At 49.0% G+C, this 13,213-nt stretch overlaps 1 protein-coding gene across 3 annotated transcripts in view; it reads right to left on the reverse strand.

The window, feature by feature from the left end:
• Positions 1-13,213, reverse strand: part of USP40 (ubiquitin specific peptidase 40) — a 60,197-nt gene that overhangs the window by 33,523 nt on the left and 13,461 nt on the right. For all 3 annotated transcript variants that reach the window (XM_056820133.1, XM_056820132.1, XM_056820134.1), the window contains exons 9-16: positions 11,915-12,019; positions 11,250-11,357; positions 10,403-10,733; positions 8,223-8,304; positions 7,738-7,912; positions 5,521-5,605; positions 4,171-4,241; positions 2,678-3,006 (exon numbers count right to left, since the gene is read on the reverse strand). In XM_056820133.1, the coding sequence (XP_056676111.1) occupies positions 2,678-3,006; positions 4,171-4,241; positions 5,521-5,605; positions 7,738-7,912; positions 8,223-8,304; positions 10,403-10,733; positions 11,250-11,357; positions 11,915-12,019 (1,286 nt within the window). The remainder of the gene's footprint in view (positions 1-2,677; positions 3,007-4,170; positions 4,242-5,520; positions 5,606-7,737; positions 7,913-8,222; positions 8,305-10,402; positions 10,734-11,249; positions 11,358-11,914; positions 12,020-13,213) is intronic.

The following is a 13,213-nucleotide window of genomic DNA, read 5'->3' on the forward strand; positions in this document are numbered from 1 at the left end:
ACCCAATGCCCTTTTCTTGAGTCAAATAGAGTGTTAACAGCCAAACCACAGGACAATAGGGCAAAGGCAAAAAGAAGCAGAATCAGGAACAAAGAAGGATTTGAAAATTTTCAATGAAATCCACAATGGAGAGTCAGGTAATGAGCTGATTAGGGAGGTCTGCTAGGACTGCCTCTTAGCAATGAAGGCCCAGTTGAGATTGTGTAAGAAATTTGGATGGACCACTCAGAAGAGTTGTGGGATTGTCTCCCTGTTCTTCAGCGAAGGCTGAGATTTGGAGTAATTGGTGATATGATGAGGGGGCCAGGGATTTAAGAGAGGAGGGCAGTCAGGAATTATACTGGTCTCTTGACAAAGAAGGGACATGAATAGGCAGTTTTCAAATAAAGAAATCAAAACTATTAATAAGCACATGAAAAAGTGTTCTAAATCTCTTATAATCAGAGAGATGCAAATCAAAACAACTCAGAGGTATCACTTCACACCTAGCAGATGACAGCAAAGGAAAGTAATGAATGCTGGAGGGGATGTGGCAAAGTTGGACATTAATGCATTGCTGGTGGAGGTGTGAAGGGATCCAACCATTCTGGAGGGCAATTTGGAACTATGCCCAAAGGGCGATAAAAGACTGTCTGCCCTTTGATCCAGCCATAGCACTGCTGGGTTTGTACCCCAAAGAGATAATAAAGAAAAAGACTTGAACAAGAACATTCATAGCTGCATTCTTTGTAGTGGCAAAAAATTGGAAAATGAGGGGCTGCCCTTTGGGGAACGACTGAACAAATTGTGGTATCTGTTGGTGATGGAACACTATTGTGCTCAAAGGAATAATGAACTGGAGGGACTCCACGTGAACTGGGACGACCTCCATGAACTGATAGAGTAAAATGTTGAAAGGAGCAGAACCAGGAGAACACTGTACACAGAGACTGAAACACTGTGGTACAATCGAATGTAATGGACTTCTCCATTAGTGTCAATGCAGTGTCCCTGAACAATGTGCAGGGATCATGGAGAAAAAACACTACCCTAAAGCAGAGGACAAACTGTGCGAGTAATAACACCGAGGAAAAGCAACTGCTTGACTATAGGGGTTGAGGGATATGACTGAGGAGAGACCTTAAATGAATACCCTAATGCAAAAACCAATAACATGGAAATGAGTTTGAATCGAGGACACATGTGATACCCAATGGAATTGCACGTCGGCTAGGGAAGGGGTGGCGGGAGGGGGGGAGGAAAAGAAAATGATCTCTATTTCCAATGAATAATGTATGAAAATGACCAAATAAAATAATGTTTAAAAACTTAAAAAAAAAAGAATTATACTGGTTCACCAAGGAGTCAAGATGGGAACAAAAGTAAGTGGCTGGCAACAGGTAGATAGCATAGGAGACAAGCAAGAGGTCAAGGGAGTGAAGGTCACAGAAAGGATAATGAGTAGAGTTGTGTAAGAGAAAGTGGAGAGACTTGAGTTCAAATCTGTCCTGAGACACTTCTTAGCAATATGACCCTAGACAAGTCACTTAGCCCTGTTTGCCTACCCCTTGCTCTTCTGTCTTAAAATACTACTGAGACAGGAATTAAAAGGTTTTTTTAAAAATTAAATTAAATTAAGTTAAATTTTTAAAATTCCTGTTTTATGGGATGGCTCTCTGGGAAAGAGGAAAGAGAATTCAGGGGGAAACTCAGGAGAAATAAAAACACAAGAGCTATCCAATGGTTAGTTATTTTAAGAATATCAGTATTAAGGTAATCCACTTCTTTAAACAGAACGTCTTTGGGGTCTCTATAGTTAAGATTTATCAACTGTTTATCAGTGGTCTAAAACCAGTGATATTTCATACCTTTGCCCCCTTTTCCCCCTGCCACCTCCTTCAATGTGGAAGTAGAAGGAACCACACAGGACCAAAGGCCAGCCCTGAATCTGTCTTGGCTTCACGGCTGGCCCCAGGCAAAGAGTGGCTGCTGTATAGTTACAATATCAAATCAGACTCTTCTCTTACGTCAAAATGCCCAAAGACAAAGGAAGCGTCTTACTCGGAAAGCTCAAACGCTCTATTGATGGCTGCACTGCCAGCCTATCTCCTCAGCACTAGGTAAGGAAGGACTCCTGAAGTCCCCTGGGTCCACTGGACTGAAGTTTCTGAGAAGTAATACGGACTTCCTCCAGTTGAGGGAAAAGTACTGTTCTGAACTCCAAACTCCCTGATCTAACCAAGGGCAGACAGAACCTGGGCCACAGAATCCAATGTCAGAAAAGTTCAGTGATGTCCGGGGAAGGGCACATCTCATTTTATGGAGGGGACTAGGAGACAAGTACTACATCCCAGACCCAAAGGTCCCGGCAGAAGGATGAGGACTGAAGGCACCACAATGTAGCAGTCCCTGAGGGGCCAGGCCAGTGGGTCTTTTCACACATTTCACTGAGGGACTGGTTGCTATGGGAACACATCCCCAATTTTGTCGTGGAAAAACAGATCTACCATTAGAGAAATTTGCTTCACAGTCTACTCCACGGTAATGCTGTATCCTTGCTCAACATGCCCGTGCCCAAGAGCCACTGAGAACCAATGACCATCTCGAAAACCAAGGCCTGTCATTCATGAGAGTGCTGGAGACTTACGGCCCTGTAACAGGCAGTGGTTCACCTGCTAGTGACCCAGGCAGTAGTTACCTTTGGTTGTAGCTGCTGGAGTCCAAGATCAACAAGGAATTGCCATCTTTGAGGCCTTGCTCTTTGAAGGTCTTTTCCAAGTTCTCCTTGGGAATGACTGTCCAGTTCTCTAACTGGATAGCTCGAGAACATGTAGTGTTCAACAGGATGATGCCAACAGGGAATGCTAGGGCTGTGAAGATGGTCCCCACTTTGGCATTAGAGGGAAACACGTGACAAGTTTCTACAAATGGCTGCATCTTTTCTTCATCATTGTTATCTGTCAGCTGAAGGATATTCAAAAGGATGGGAATGGTGTCATTGCCCGTAGGAATCCTGATGCCACCAACCTGTGAAACAGTATCAAGAAGAAGGATAGTCAGATCCTAACTGGTCAAAATCAAGTCAAATACAGTCAAAGTTTGGGAGTTTTAACAGTCTCAAATTATTCCTAAACAATGAAAATGTTACTCAGTTGTCTCTGGAATAATGACAGACCAACAGATCATTCCTTAAGCATCTCTCTCATACCCATCCTTTCCTTTTCACTCTCATCTGGTCCCTTCTAGGAGGAGGAAGGCAATAAAAGCCCAACATGCAGTCAATCTCCCCTTCAATTCATCCCAGATTCTGTGGGTGATCATCCTTCCTAAGTTCCTCCTTGCTCACTTCAATTCCCTGCCCATAAGCTTTCAGAGCCTCCCCTCTGCCTGCTGGACTGAGCCCAAACTCATCGATCTGTGATTTTTCAATGGCCTTCCCAACCTTCCATTCTGCCTCAACCCAACAGAAACTAGCCCCCTTAGCAGGTCGTCTCCCAAAGCTCTTCCACTCACCCCCTCTGAAAAACTTTGGTCAGATCGTGGCCTTAGCCTGAATGCCCAGCTGATTCTCCACTACTTAAACCCATTCCACCTGTGAAGGTCCAGCTCCAATCCCATGTGTGGTTTCCTCAATCACTGGCCTTACTCTAAACACCCAATTACATCCACTTACTGCTTGTACCAATCACTTTGGCCTGCAATTATCTGCTGCGAGATGTTGTGACTGAAGCCCCTCCAATTGGTTTATCTCCCCATTGAGATGTTAAGCTCCTTCTAGGCAAGTAAGACTGGGTCTTGGGCTTCTCTGGGGGCTTGCACACACCCCAATACAGGGATAGGAACTAAGAAGGTGCTCCAGAAAGCCCTGATGAACAAACTGGCATTTCCAGAAACACTATGTCCCCCAATTCTTGGACGAGCTCAACAAATGCAAAGTCGCCATCCCAAAACAGAATTATTCATTCATATCATCTTCAAATGCCAGCTTTGAAAGACTAGTTAGAACAATGGCGCTCGACGCAAGTCGATAACAGTACTGTGGCCAGGATTCCCTCAATCTTTTCCCAGTTTCCTAACTCCTAATTCTTCTTGAATACCAGAACCATTCTTTATACTGTTAGCAGATTATCTTATTGCAATTATATTAAAAGTTTTAAATGATAATAAAGATTTCCGGAAGTATTTTTTTACCTCCATCCCATTCCACACAAAGATGTCTTCCCCATCGGTCATTTCAATTTCATGCAATGTCAGTTCATCTCCTACAAAGATGGGATTACCAGTGAAACCATTCATCACCGTCATCGAAAACAATGTCCCCCTCATCTATGTGCACAGCACTTTTCAAAGCATTTTAAACTCAAGTGGAAGCTAAGTAAGGATACTTTTGAAAGACAAAGGCAATTGAATATAAGCTTATTTTCCCCCAAGGGAGAACATAACCAACTCCGAATTAGGGCTTAAGCCATGTTTCTGTCTCAGAACAATTTCTGTCTGATGAGCTGCCAATGTAGTGTCCAAGAATTCCAGGGCTGATTCTGAACCGTGGAGAGCTCCCCAATGGGACACAGCTCTGGCAGAGAGGGTTTTGGTGGTTGAAATGGCCCTGCACAGAGGGAGCACTCTCACTGAGGACTGCCCAAAGACAGTCAGACCCATCCTCCCTCGACGTTTGGTGGCCACCAGGCTTAACTCAGAATCCCTGAGACTACTGCCACAAAGTGGATTTACTGCTGGATTCCATAGTCAGCAGGGCTTGAGGAGAGCGTAATGAGATAGAAAAAAAAGAGTAACGATGGCAGGCAGCACGAGGCCATGGAAACTACTGTGGGCTTAGAGGCAGAAGACGTGAGCTCCCAGCCCAGCTCACCTCCTTAGGTCTCGGGCTCCCCATCCTTAAGCTCAGGGGCAAGGGGCAGGGAAGGAAGATCCCACGTGTGCCCTGTGGCCACTGGCCTACTTTCCAAAGGAAGCACACAGGGAAGTCTGCATCTGGCTCTCAGCTCTGCCACAAGATTAGGGCCAGAGAGGAGGGAGATGAGCAACATCTCTCAGCATATAAGCCAAAAAGGTATTTGCGTGACCCTTCCAAACTGCGGCTCGTGCAATGTTGGAGGCTACTAGAAGCCAAGGATCGTTCCGTGTTTGTATTTCATCTTTAATGGTGGTTGTTTTGTTGTTGTTTAACCAAGTGGCCTCAACAGGCAAAGGCTCCACTTTCCCAACCCACAAAGTGGCAGGGAGAGAAGGGCAGCTGCAGTCAGGAGCCAAGGGCTGCCTCACTGGCAGGAGGCGGCCTCGGAAGGTCTTATCTGACTCTTCCAAGCCAAGTGAAGGCAGTCACCTTTCAGAAACCGTACGACGATTTCTGTGCCCTTCCTGAGCTCAGCCCATCTCCAGCCCCCAAGAGCAAACTCCTTTTAGGCATCTAAGGGGTAGGGGCAGACAGGCAGAGGCTGGAGAGCCAACTCAAGGCCCAGGAGTGCCATGTCACTGCCAGTGAAGGAGGACAAGGGGCGGCTACTGTAGCACCAGGCCTACCTTCGAGGGTCTGGCAAACATGGAGTCCGGCAGGCACGAGCTTTGCAAGGCTGAGCACCAGATCTCCTTCCCAGAATTCCAGGAGCTGGAGGTAAAGGAAGAGAGCACTGCACAAAGTCAGAAGCCAGACACATTTCCAGGCTTCACTGAGAGAACACAGTTGAAATGAGAACCCAGAGTCTTCTTGGGCAGTGACTGGAGGCCTGCTTCATAAACCTCTGGGGCTCCTAGGGAGAGAGGCTCACTCAGAGGTGGCTGGCTGCCTTTTAGGGTTAGGTGTGGGGCCCAGAAAAATAGGACTCCTCCCCATTTTCCTGACCATGGCTGGTTCAGAACAAAGAGACCACCCTAGAGGGGAGGACAGTTTACCAATGAGCACTGGGTTCAAAAGGTGATGCCTATGGATTTTCCAAAGGTCTCAGAACTAGCAAGGAGCTAAGCTAGAGCCTGACTAGCCCTGGGCAAATGGCATCTAACCTTGAAAAAGACATTTTCTTCTGAGTAACAAATGAAAAGCATCATTTCTCATTTTTAACAAATAACCATGTTTTTTCCATCTAAAAAAAAGACAAGGTATTTCTAAATACTCATTTTTATCATGACAGCAGCCTGGTGGCAATATGATGTATGCTGTCTTTGGAGTTGGAGGCCCTGGAACTGAATCCCCGGCTCTGTCACTCACTACCTACATGACTGTGGGCAAGTCACTTCCCACCTCTGTGACTCAGTTTCCCCCCTTATAAATTAAAAGAGTTGAACCAGATGAACCGTAAGCTTCCTTCCAGGTCTAATTTTATGGTACCACAATCCTGCAAATTTCGAGAGATATTGCTGAAAACAACGATGAAAACTTCTTTTTTGCCTAAACCTAGGATTCCTCTGGGAAGGGGAATTGCCAGTGGGAAAACCTACTTGGTCAATGCATTCTCTCTGTAATTTCCCTGAGACATTGATCTTCAAAAGTCCCTAAGAAGTAGAGGATTACCTGGCTCAAATGTGTCAGAGGCAAGACTTAAAACTGGAGTTTCCTGCCTCCAAGGCTGCCCTTCAAAGACATATTAATTGAAAAAGTGATTAAAATAAAATTTATCTCTTCTGTGTGATTCACACACAAGCCAAGTGCCCTACTTCTCCAAAGCCCTTGATCACTTAAAACTACGTTAAGTCCAGTGCTTCCATTTAATCACCACCTGATTTTGGCAGTAGAAAATTATCACCAATGAAATAGACCTAAGAGATAACATGAGCCCAAGTTAATCTTCACTCTCAAAGCAAGAAAACACTGACTGAGATTGTTCCAGTCTCATAAGAATGGGCTGGAGGGTACATACAGGCTGAGAGAAGGAAGCCATCCTAGAGGCTCAGGGTTGAGGAAAACTAATGTCCAATTGTATTATGTATTTAGCAATAGTTCTATGTGAATCCATTTATTTTCTCAAATTAAGGTCAAGCAAAGGTAATTTACTGCTAGCCCCCAAGGCACTCACTGGGCTGAGGCCTTTGTCTTTGGTTAAAGGTGGTCAGATGCATCTGCTCCTCCTTTATCTATACACAAGGATCCATACTCTCTAAGACATTTAAAAGCATATACCCCTCTGCCTGCTAAACATGTCATCTAGAACTGGGGTGATCAGATCTGCGAGAGGAGAAAGTGCCACTGAAAGCATGACTAGGACAACTCTGGATCAACTGCTAGAGGAAGCTGGCTCTCGTGAACTCACTGACGTTCTATTCCTCAGAGTACAGAGAAGGGCAGGTGGGCCACATCTCCCTGGCTGTAGGGGAAGATGTATGGATCCACACACCTAAGCAAAATCTTTCCCTCCAGGCCTCCATGAAGTCATGAGCCCACCTCCTCATTAACAAATCCTCCAATCAGACTGCCAGGAGAGGTCCAAAGGATGACCATCCAGGCTAATCAGAAGGAAGACACCCTTGGTATAAAAGTTGGCATCTTTCCATGCACAGGCAAGCATGATTGACCAATCCTTTATTAAGAGATCATATGCCCCTATTAAGAATTAATGATGCTACCCTTGGAAAATGGCCTCACTCTATTTATTGAGTGAAATCCCAAGCGCTACAGGGTAGCCTGAGGTGCTTCTCCCCACACAGCTCATGGCCCTCCCCAGCCCCAAGTCTGAAACAGGAGGAGCAGCCATCAGCAATCTGGCCTCCCTTGTCAACCAGGCTCGAGTCCATCCCAAGGTACCTCACCTGAAATACAGACAACCGAAGATCACTTAAAGTTTTCCTTTTATCAATGGTCAAGTCCAACGTATAACTTTCTGTTCTATAGGAAGTGGGGTGCAGAGCGCCATTAGAAAACTCATAGCAAGAGCTCAGGTGGAGATGGAGAGTTAAATTATTGACCTCAGAATCATAGTCTGCCCTGGAAAGCATCACAAGCAAAAAAGGAATCAATACTTTTCAGACCCTCAAACAGAATCTACCATAATGGCAAGAGTATCTCTGCCCCCCAAAACTCTCTTCAGCAGGTACACAGTCCACCTGGCTCTCACAGGCCTTGGGAAGGATCCAGAACAATGTCAAAAGGCCCCTCGAAGGCAGCTTTTGGACTGACCAGGCCAAAGCAAAAGGGGGTGCTCTTCCCCAAGGCCACCACCCTCGAACTGAGCAGAACCCAGCCCAGACTGTCCACCTCACCTTTTGGAAAGTCCACAACCTACCAATGGACTCACCTCTTTTTTTGTAGTTCCCTGTTGGCCAGTTCTGTTTCCCATAGCAGGTGACTCGGAACCTTATAGCGTGGGTTGGCCTGAGCTGCAAACAAAAGCTTTCATTAACCTGAGGTCAAAGGCAAGCAGGTTCATGATGCTGACCCCAGCCCACAGCCAGTTCCCAGAGCTGGACTCGTGGCTTTGGGGCTCACACTAATCAGGATCTGCTCCCCGGGTACAAGGTCTCCGTATGGGGCCATCTTTAGTCACAGTACAGGCAGCTCAGCGGCCACATCTGATTCCTTCATACGGGTCCACCAGGCCCTTGGCATCTGCCTTGAAGACATCCCTCACTGTGCCTCTGAGGCACCTGAGCTTGCCATGCCCACGTTCAGTCACTGCCAGCTCTCTGCCACCTCAAGTCTTCTTCTGTCATCCCCCTCCCCCCGAATCTCAGCAAGGGCCAATAACCCCTCAAAGAGGCACGTTCAGCCTTGGGTACAAGAACATTTCCCAACTGAACCAGTCCTCAATCTCCTCCTTCACTGAGTGACAGATACATGTTTATTAAGCTCCCACTATGACCCTGACACTCCGCTAGACAATGAAGACACAAAGACAAAAAACCCAGCCCTGGCCCTAAGAAGCTTCCATTCGATGGGGGAGAGGACAGGGACCCCTAAATCCTAACTACCTACTTCATCCCTTGGAGAGGGGACAAGCGGAGACCAGAAAGCAAGCCTCAAATGTTGGTTCTGCACTGGGTCTCTCTCCCTAAAAGAGAATGGCAGGCCACTAGGTCTGTGTCCCAAAGAGATCCAAAAAGGGGAAAGGCCCTGTTTGTACAAAAATATTATAGCAGCAGCTCATTTGGTGGGAATTGAGGGGGTCTCCATCTCCTGGAGAACGGCTGAACCAGTTGTGGGGGATGCCTGCAATGGAATACCACTGGGCTAATGACCAGGGGGACCTGGGGGGACCTCCGTGAACGGATGCAAAGTGAAGTGAGCAGAACCAGAACACCGCTCACAGTGAGTCACATTTCGTGATGAGCACCTGTGAACGACCCGGTTATTCTCAGCAATGCAGTGATCCGAGGCACTCCCAGAGACTCAGGATGACAAATGGCATCTGCCCTCCCAGAAAGAACTGGGGGGGGGGGGCTGAATGTAGACTGAAATACACCGTTTCATGTTCTTTCTTCTTTTTTCCTACTTTTGTGTTTGAGATCTCTTGCACAAATGACTAATACAGAAAAATGTTTTCCACAATTGCACAGGTACAGTCTATCAGACTGCTTACTGTCTCATGACTAGAAACTCAAAATATCCTTTAAAACTGAATGTTATTTTTAAAAGGGGTTTACGTGCAATTAGGGGAAAACACACCATATTTTTTAAAAAAGAAACCGGCAAAAGCCCAGGCCACTTCCCCAGCTCACAGTGGGCAAACCTACAGTATTACTCACAAGAGGGGAGGCGGGAGGAAGGAAAACAGGCCAAGGACTACTGAAACTTCAAATTCCTGAGACGAAGATCATCCTCAATCCAGAGGCCCATGACGCCTCGCACTCACGGGTCTTTGCTTTTGTCCTGACCCATGTTCTAATCTCACCACCTTTTGGTGTGGGATCTGCCCTCCCCTAGCACAGGCTCACACTCCTGGACCATCTGCTGCTGAAGGAGGGCCCTGAGGAGCTGAGCTGAGAGAGACAGGACGGGACCCTCACAACCATCCTGGGAGGGAGGTGCTACGACTTTACAGAGGAGGAAACTGAGGCTGACAGCCCCTGGGTCCCCCGCGAGTCAGTGTGACTCAGGTCTTCCTGACTGGGCACTCTGACCACTAGCTGCCCCAACGTGCCCCAGGAGGAGGAGTCTCCCACCTGGGACCCCTCTGGACAACTGAAGGGCAGGTCTGGAAAGAACCTTAAACAGCAACCCCAGCACTGAACCCACTTGGTTACTGGGCAATGACCAGCTCCAGACCTCTGCGCCTGTGCCCTGCTTGTCTCCAGAGCCTGGCACAGAGCTTGGCACACAGTGGGGCACTCCGCAAAGGCCCTTCCCTACTGCCCCGTGGCCCTGTTCGGACCCTCTCCTGGAGCTGTTCCCGAGGCTGCGTTCAAAGAAGGGCGATCCCGATGGGTGTCTAATGCAGCCTGCTTGGACAGAGGCCAAGAGAGCTAGCCGTGGGCCTACCTTCTGGAGGTCTTTGCAGCTGGGTCTTTCGATAAAACAGCATGTAGGCACTTTCTTTTCCCTGGAACTGCTTCTCAATGTCCGCCTCCTGGATGGGCTCCACTTGGGAGTCATTTAAATCAAACCACTGAGGGCCCTCGATTCGGACCTCCAACTGGGGATCCCCTGCAGGCTCTGCTTCAGACGACGGGGGAGCCTGGTCCTGGAAAGGGTCCTCGGGGCTGGGCTGCTTGAGCTCAGCCGGAGAGGGCTGAGAAGGGCTGGCCTCTCTCAGACAGACCTTGCTGGGGTTAGAGCTAAGGAGAAACACATCCGAGTGGGCCTGCAAAAACTGAAAGGGAAGCAAGAAATCCAAACGCCAATGAAGCGTGGCCTGGAACGCCCTCCCCAACCGCCCCCCTCGGCAGGGGCCGCCCAGGGCCTTGACGGACAGTGTCATCAGAGCCTCATCAGGACCAGTGACCGAGGGGGCGAAGGCACGCTTGGTCATTACATTATTACTGTACCCAAAGTAGCCCAGGGCCAAGCTCAGGCCTCGACCAGGGCAGAATTTAATCACGGAATCCCAATTCACCCGGCCTAACGGGCAAGAAAGGGTGTGAAGAAGATGGAAACCAGGCTGCGGCCTGTGCCCTCTGGCCACTGCTGGGGGTAAAGAGAAGGGAGCCCGGGCTACCCTGTGTGGCTCATGAAAGCAAGCTTCTCTTCAGGACAGCAAGCAAGGCCGGACATTAGGGCTGAGGAAGGTGCAGGTTCTATGCTAACTCCCTCTGGTTCTGATGGCAGGGCCAACGCACCCCAACCCGAGGCCTTGGGGAAGTCCCTGGGGCACGTGGGGTGGTCTTACCTTCAGCAGGGGGCCGTACTCTTTCCGAAACTTCTTGTTCCAAGATATTTCTATGCTTGCCAAAAGCTTCTGACCCAGCTGGTCCACAGGAATTAAGTGATTTTCCTCCTTCAGAAGGAAAGGCAAAAGACATCAGAACAATCAAAGGGGCAAAAAGAATCGGGCAAGAACAGGAAGGCCAAAGATGCAAGGTGTGAGGCAGGAAGGCACCGCATTCAGTGCCATCTGTCGTGCCCACAGGGAGGTGCCCTCCAGGCCCTTCACCGACAACTGCCCGGAGTGGGCAGGGCCCCCAGCTCCATCCCAGCTCACCCCTCCCTGGCCCCAGGGCCCCGACGCTGGGGGTACACTCCAGGTCTGTGGGTCCTCATCACATCTCTTCCTGGGCTGACAAGAGGCCCAAGTGGCTGCTCTCTCTCCCTGCTGACCCAATCCCCGCCGGCCTGGCATCTGGAGAGCATCCACCCCGGCCGACCCACTCTCTCCCTTGTCCCTCCTTCCTCCTGCCAGTCCCACGCAGCTCTGCTCAGACAGAGCGGTCTATTCTGTTGACTATTCTCATTCTTTCGGCATGCCTGCTGTCCAAAGGCGGGAAGGGAGACGGACCCTCGTGAAGCCCAGCCTCCTGGGGAGAGGAGGAAGGGTTCAAGGCCCAACACACATACCTGTGATAAGATGTTTTTGAGAACAGCTAATGGATTGTCGGTTTCTTGAATAGTTGGAAGGTCTTTGAAACTCTTGGCCTTTACAACCGACTCAGACTCATCTTCCTGGTCAAAGCAAAGACAGCCTGGTCAATGGGGCCGACACGGTCTCCATCAGGAGACACCAAAGACCCCATGGGTTGGATGAGGGCCTTCCCAAGGTTTCAAGGGCAGCGGACAAGAAAGAGCACTGAGCTCAGCTGTTTCATGAAGGCCCCAAGCTCTCTTTTTACTTTCCCAAGAAAGAGGTCGTCTCTCCAAGTGGAAGACCCAAAGCGAAACTGTAACCAAAGGCCAATGCGAGATCCAAGTAAAGAGGGGGCCTACCATGGCCGGTCACTGTGTGTTTGCTCTTGCTTTTCAACCAGCCCCCGGCACTGCCCACTGATGAACTGAGAAGACACAGCACTAGCCCAGGAGCCTGCAGAGGCATAAGGTAAGAGGTCCCAGGCCTCCTGGGCAGGCTGTGCTATCAGGAGATCCTGCCCTCCACCCCAGTTAGCCTGCCTAGAGCATGGCGGTACATATTGGCCTAGGAGCTCCTGAAGGGTAAGGATGGTCTCTTGTCTCTCTCTATCTCTAGTGCTTGGCACAAGGCCTGGCACAGAGTAAGTGTTTCATATAAAGACAACGATCATCCTTCTAAACCCTTCTCTCCTGATCACCACTGACTTTTCACAGCCTGAAGGCTGATTAGATGGGATAGCTGAGGAGGAAAGGACTCCAGAGGCCTCGATTCACCCCTACTGACTCTCCCAGGTTCAGTCCTGGCTCTCAGTCTGATGACATCTAAGGATGGACCAAGGTGTGGGGAAAAGATTACCACCCTCTTTGTCCAAAGTCAGTTCAAGTCAGAGGGCTTATGAGTGGAAAGCTAGGGGAAACCAGTCCTCCGGGGCCACAAAGCACAGAAGGAGAAGAACATGGCAGAGCTCCCAGGTGCTATCAGTTCCTGGAACCCCATCCAATCCTATCAGGGAAACCTGACCCCCCACCTCTGCAATCCCCAGGCATTTGCCCTGTGTGCCACCTTCTGGTTTGCCCTCCCTTCAGAGGGCTCAAGAGGAAATGTGCTCACCTCTTCCAGCTTGAGAAGGTCAAGCTTTTCTGTTGGCTCATGGGATACTTTTGGATGGAGAAGGCCACCCCTACCTAGAGCCAGCGCCATACCATCTTCTCTGCATGTCATCCGCCCAGCCACTCTCCCAAGTAGCCTGGAGCTATCTCCCCCCACTCCTGCCCCCATTAGCAGGGGCTGTT

Source organism: Monodelphis domestica, chromosome 2 (genome assembly GCF_027887165.1).
Source record: "Monodelphis domestica isolate mMonDom1 chromosome 2, mMonDom1.pri, whole genome shotgun sequence".
NCBI classification, from domain to species: Eukaryota; Metazoa; Chordata; class Mammalia; order Didelphimorphia; family Didelphidae; genus Monodelphis; species Monodelphis domestica.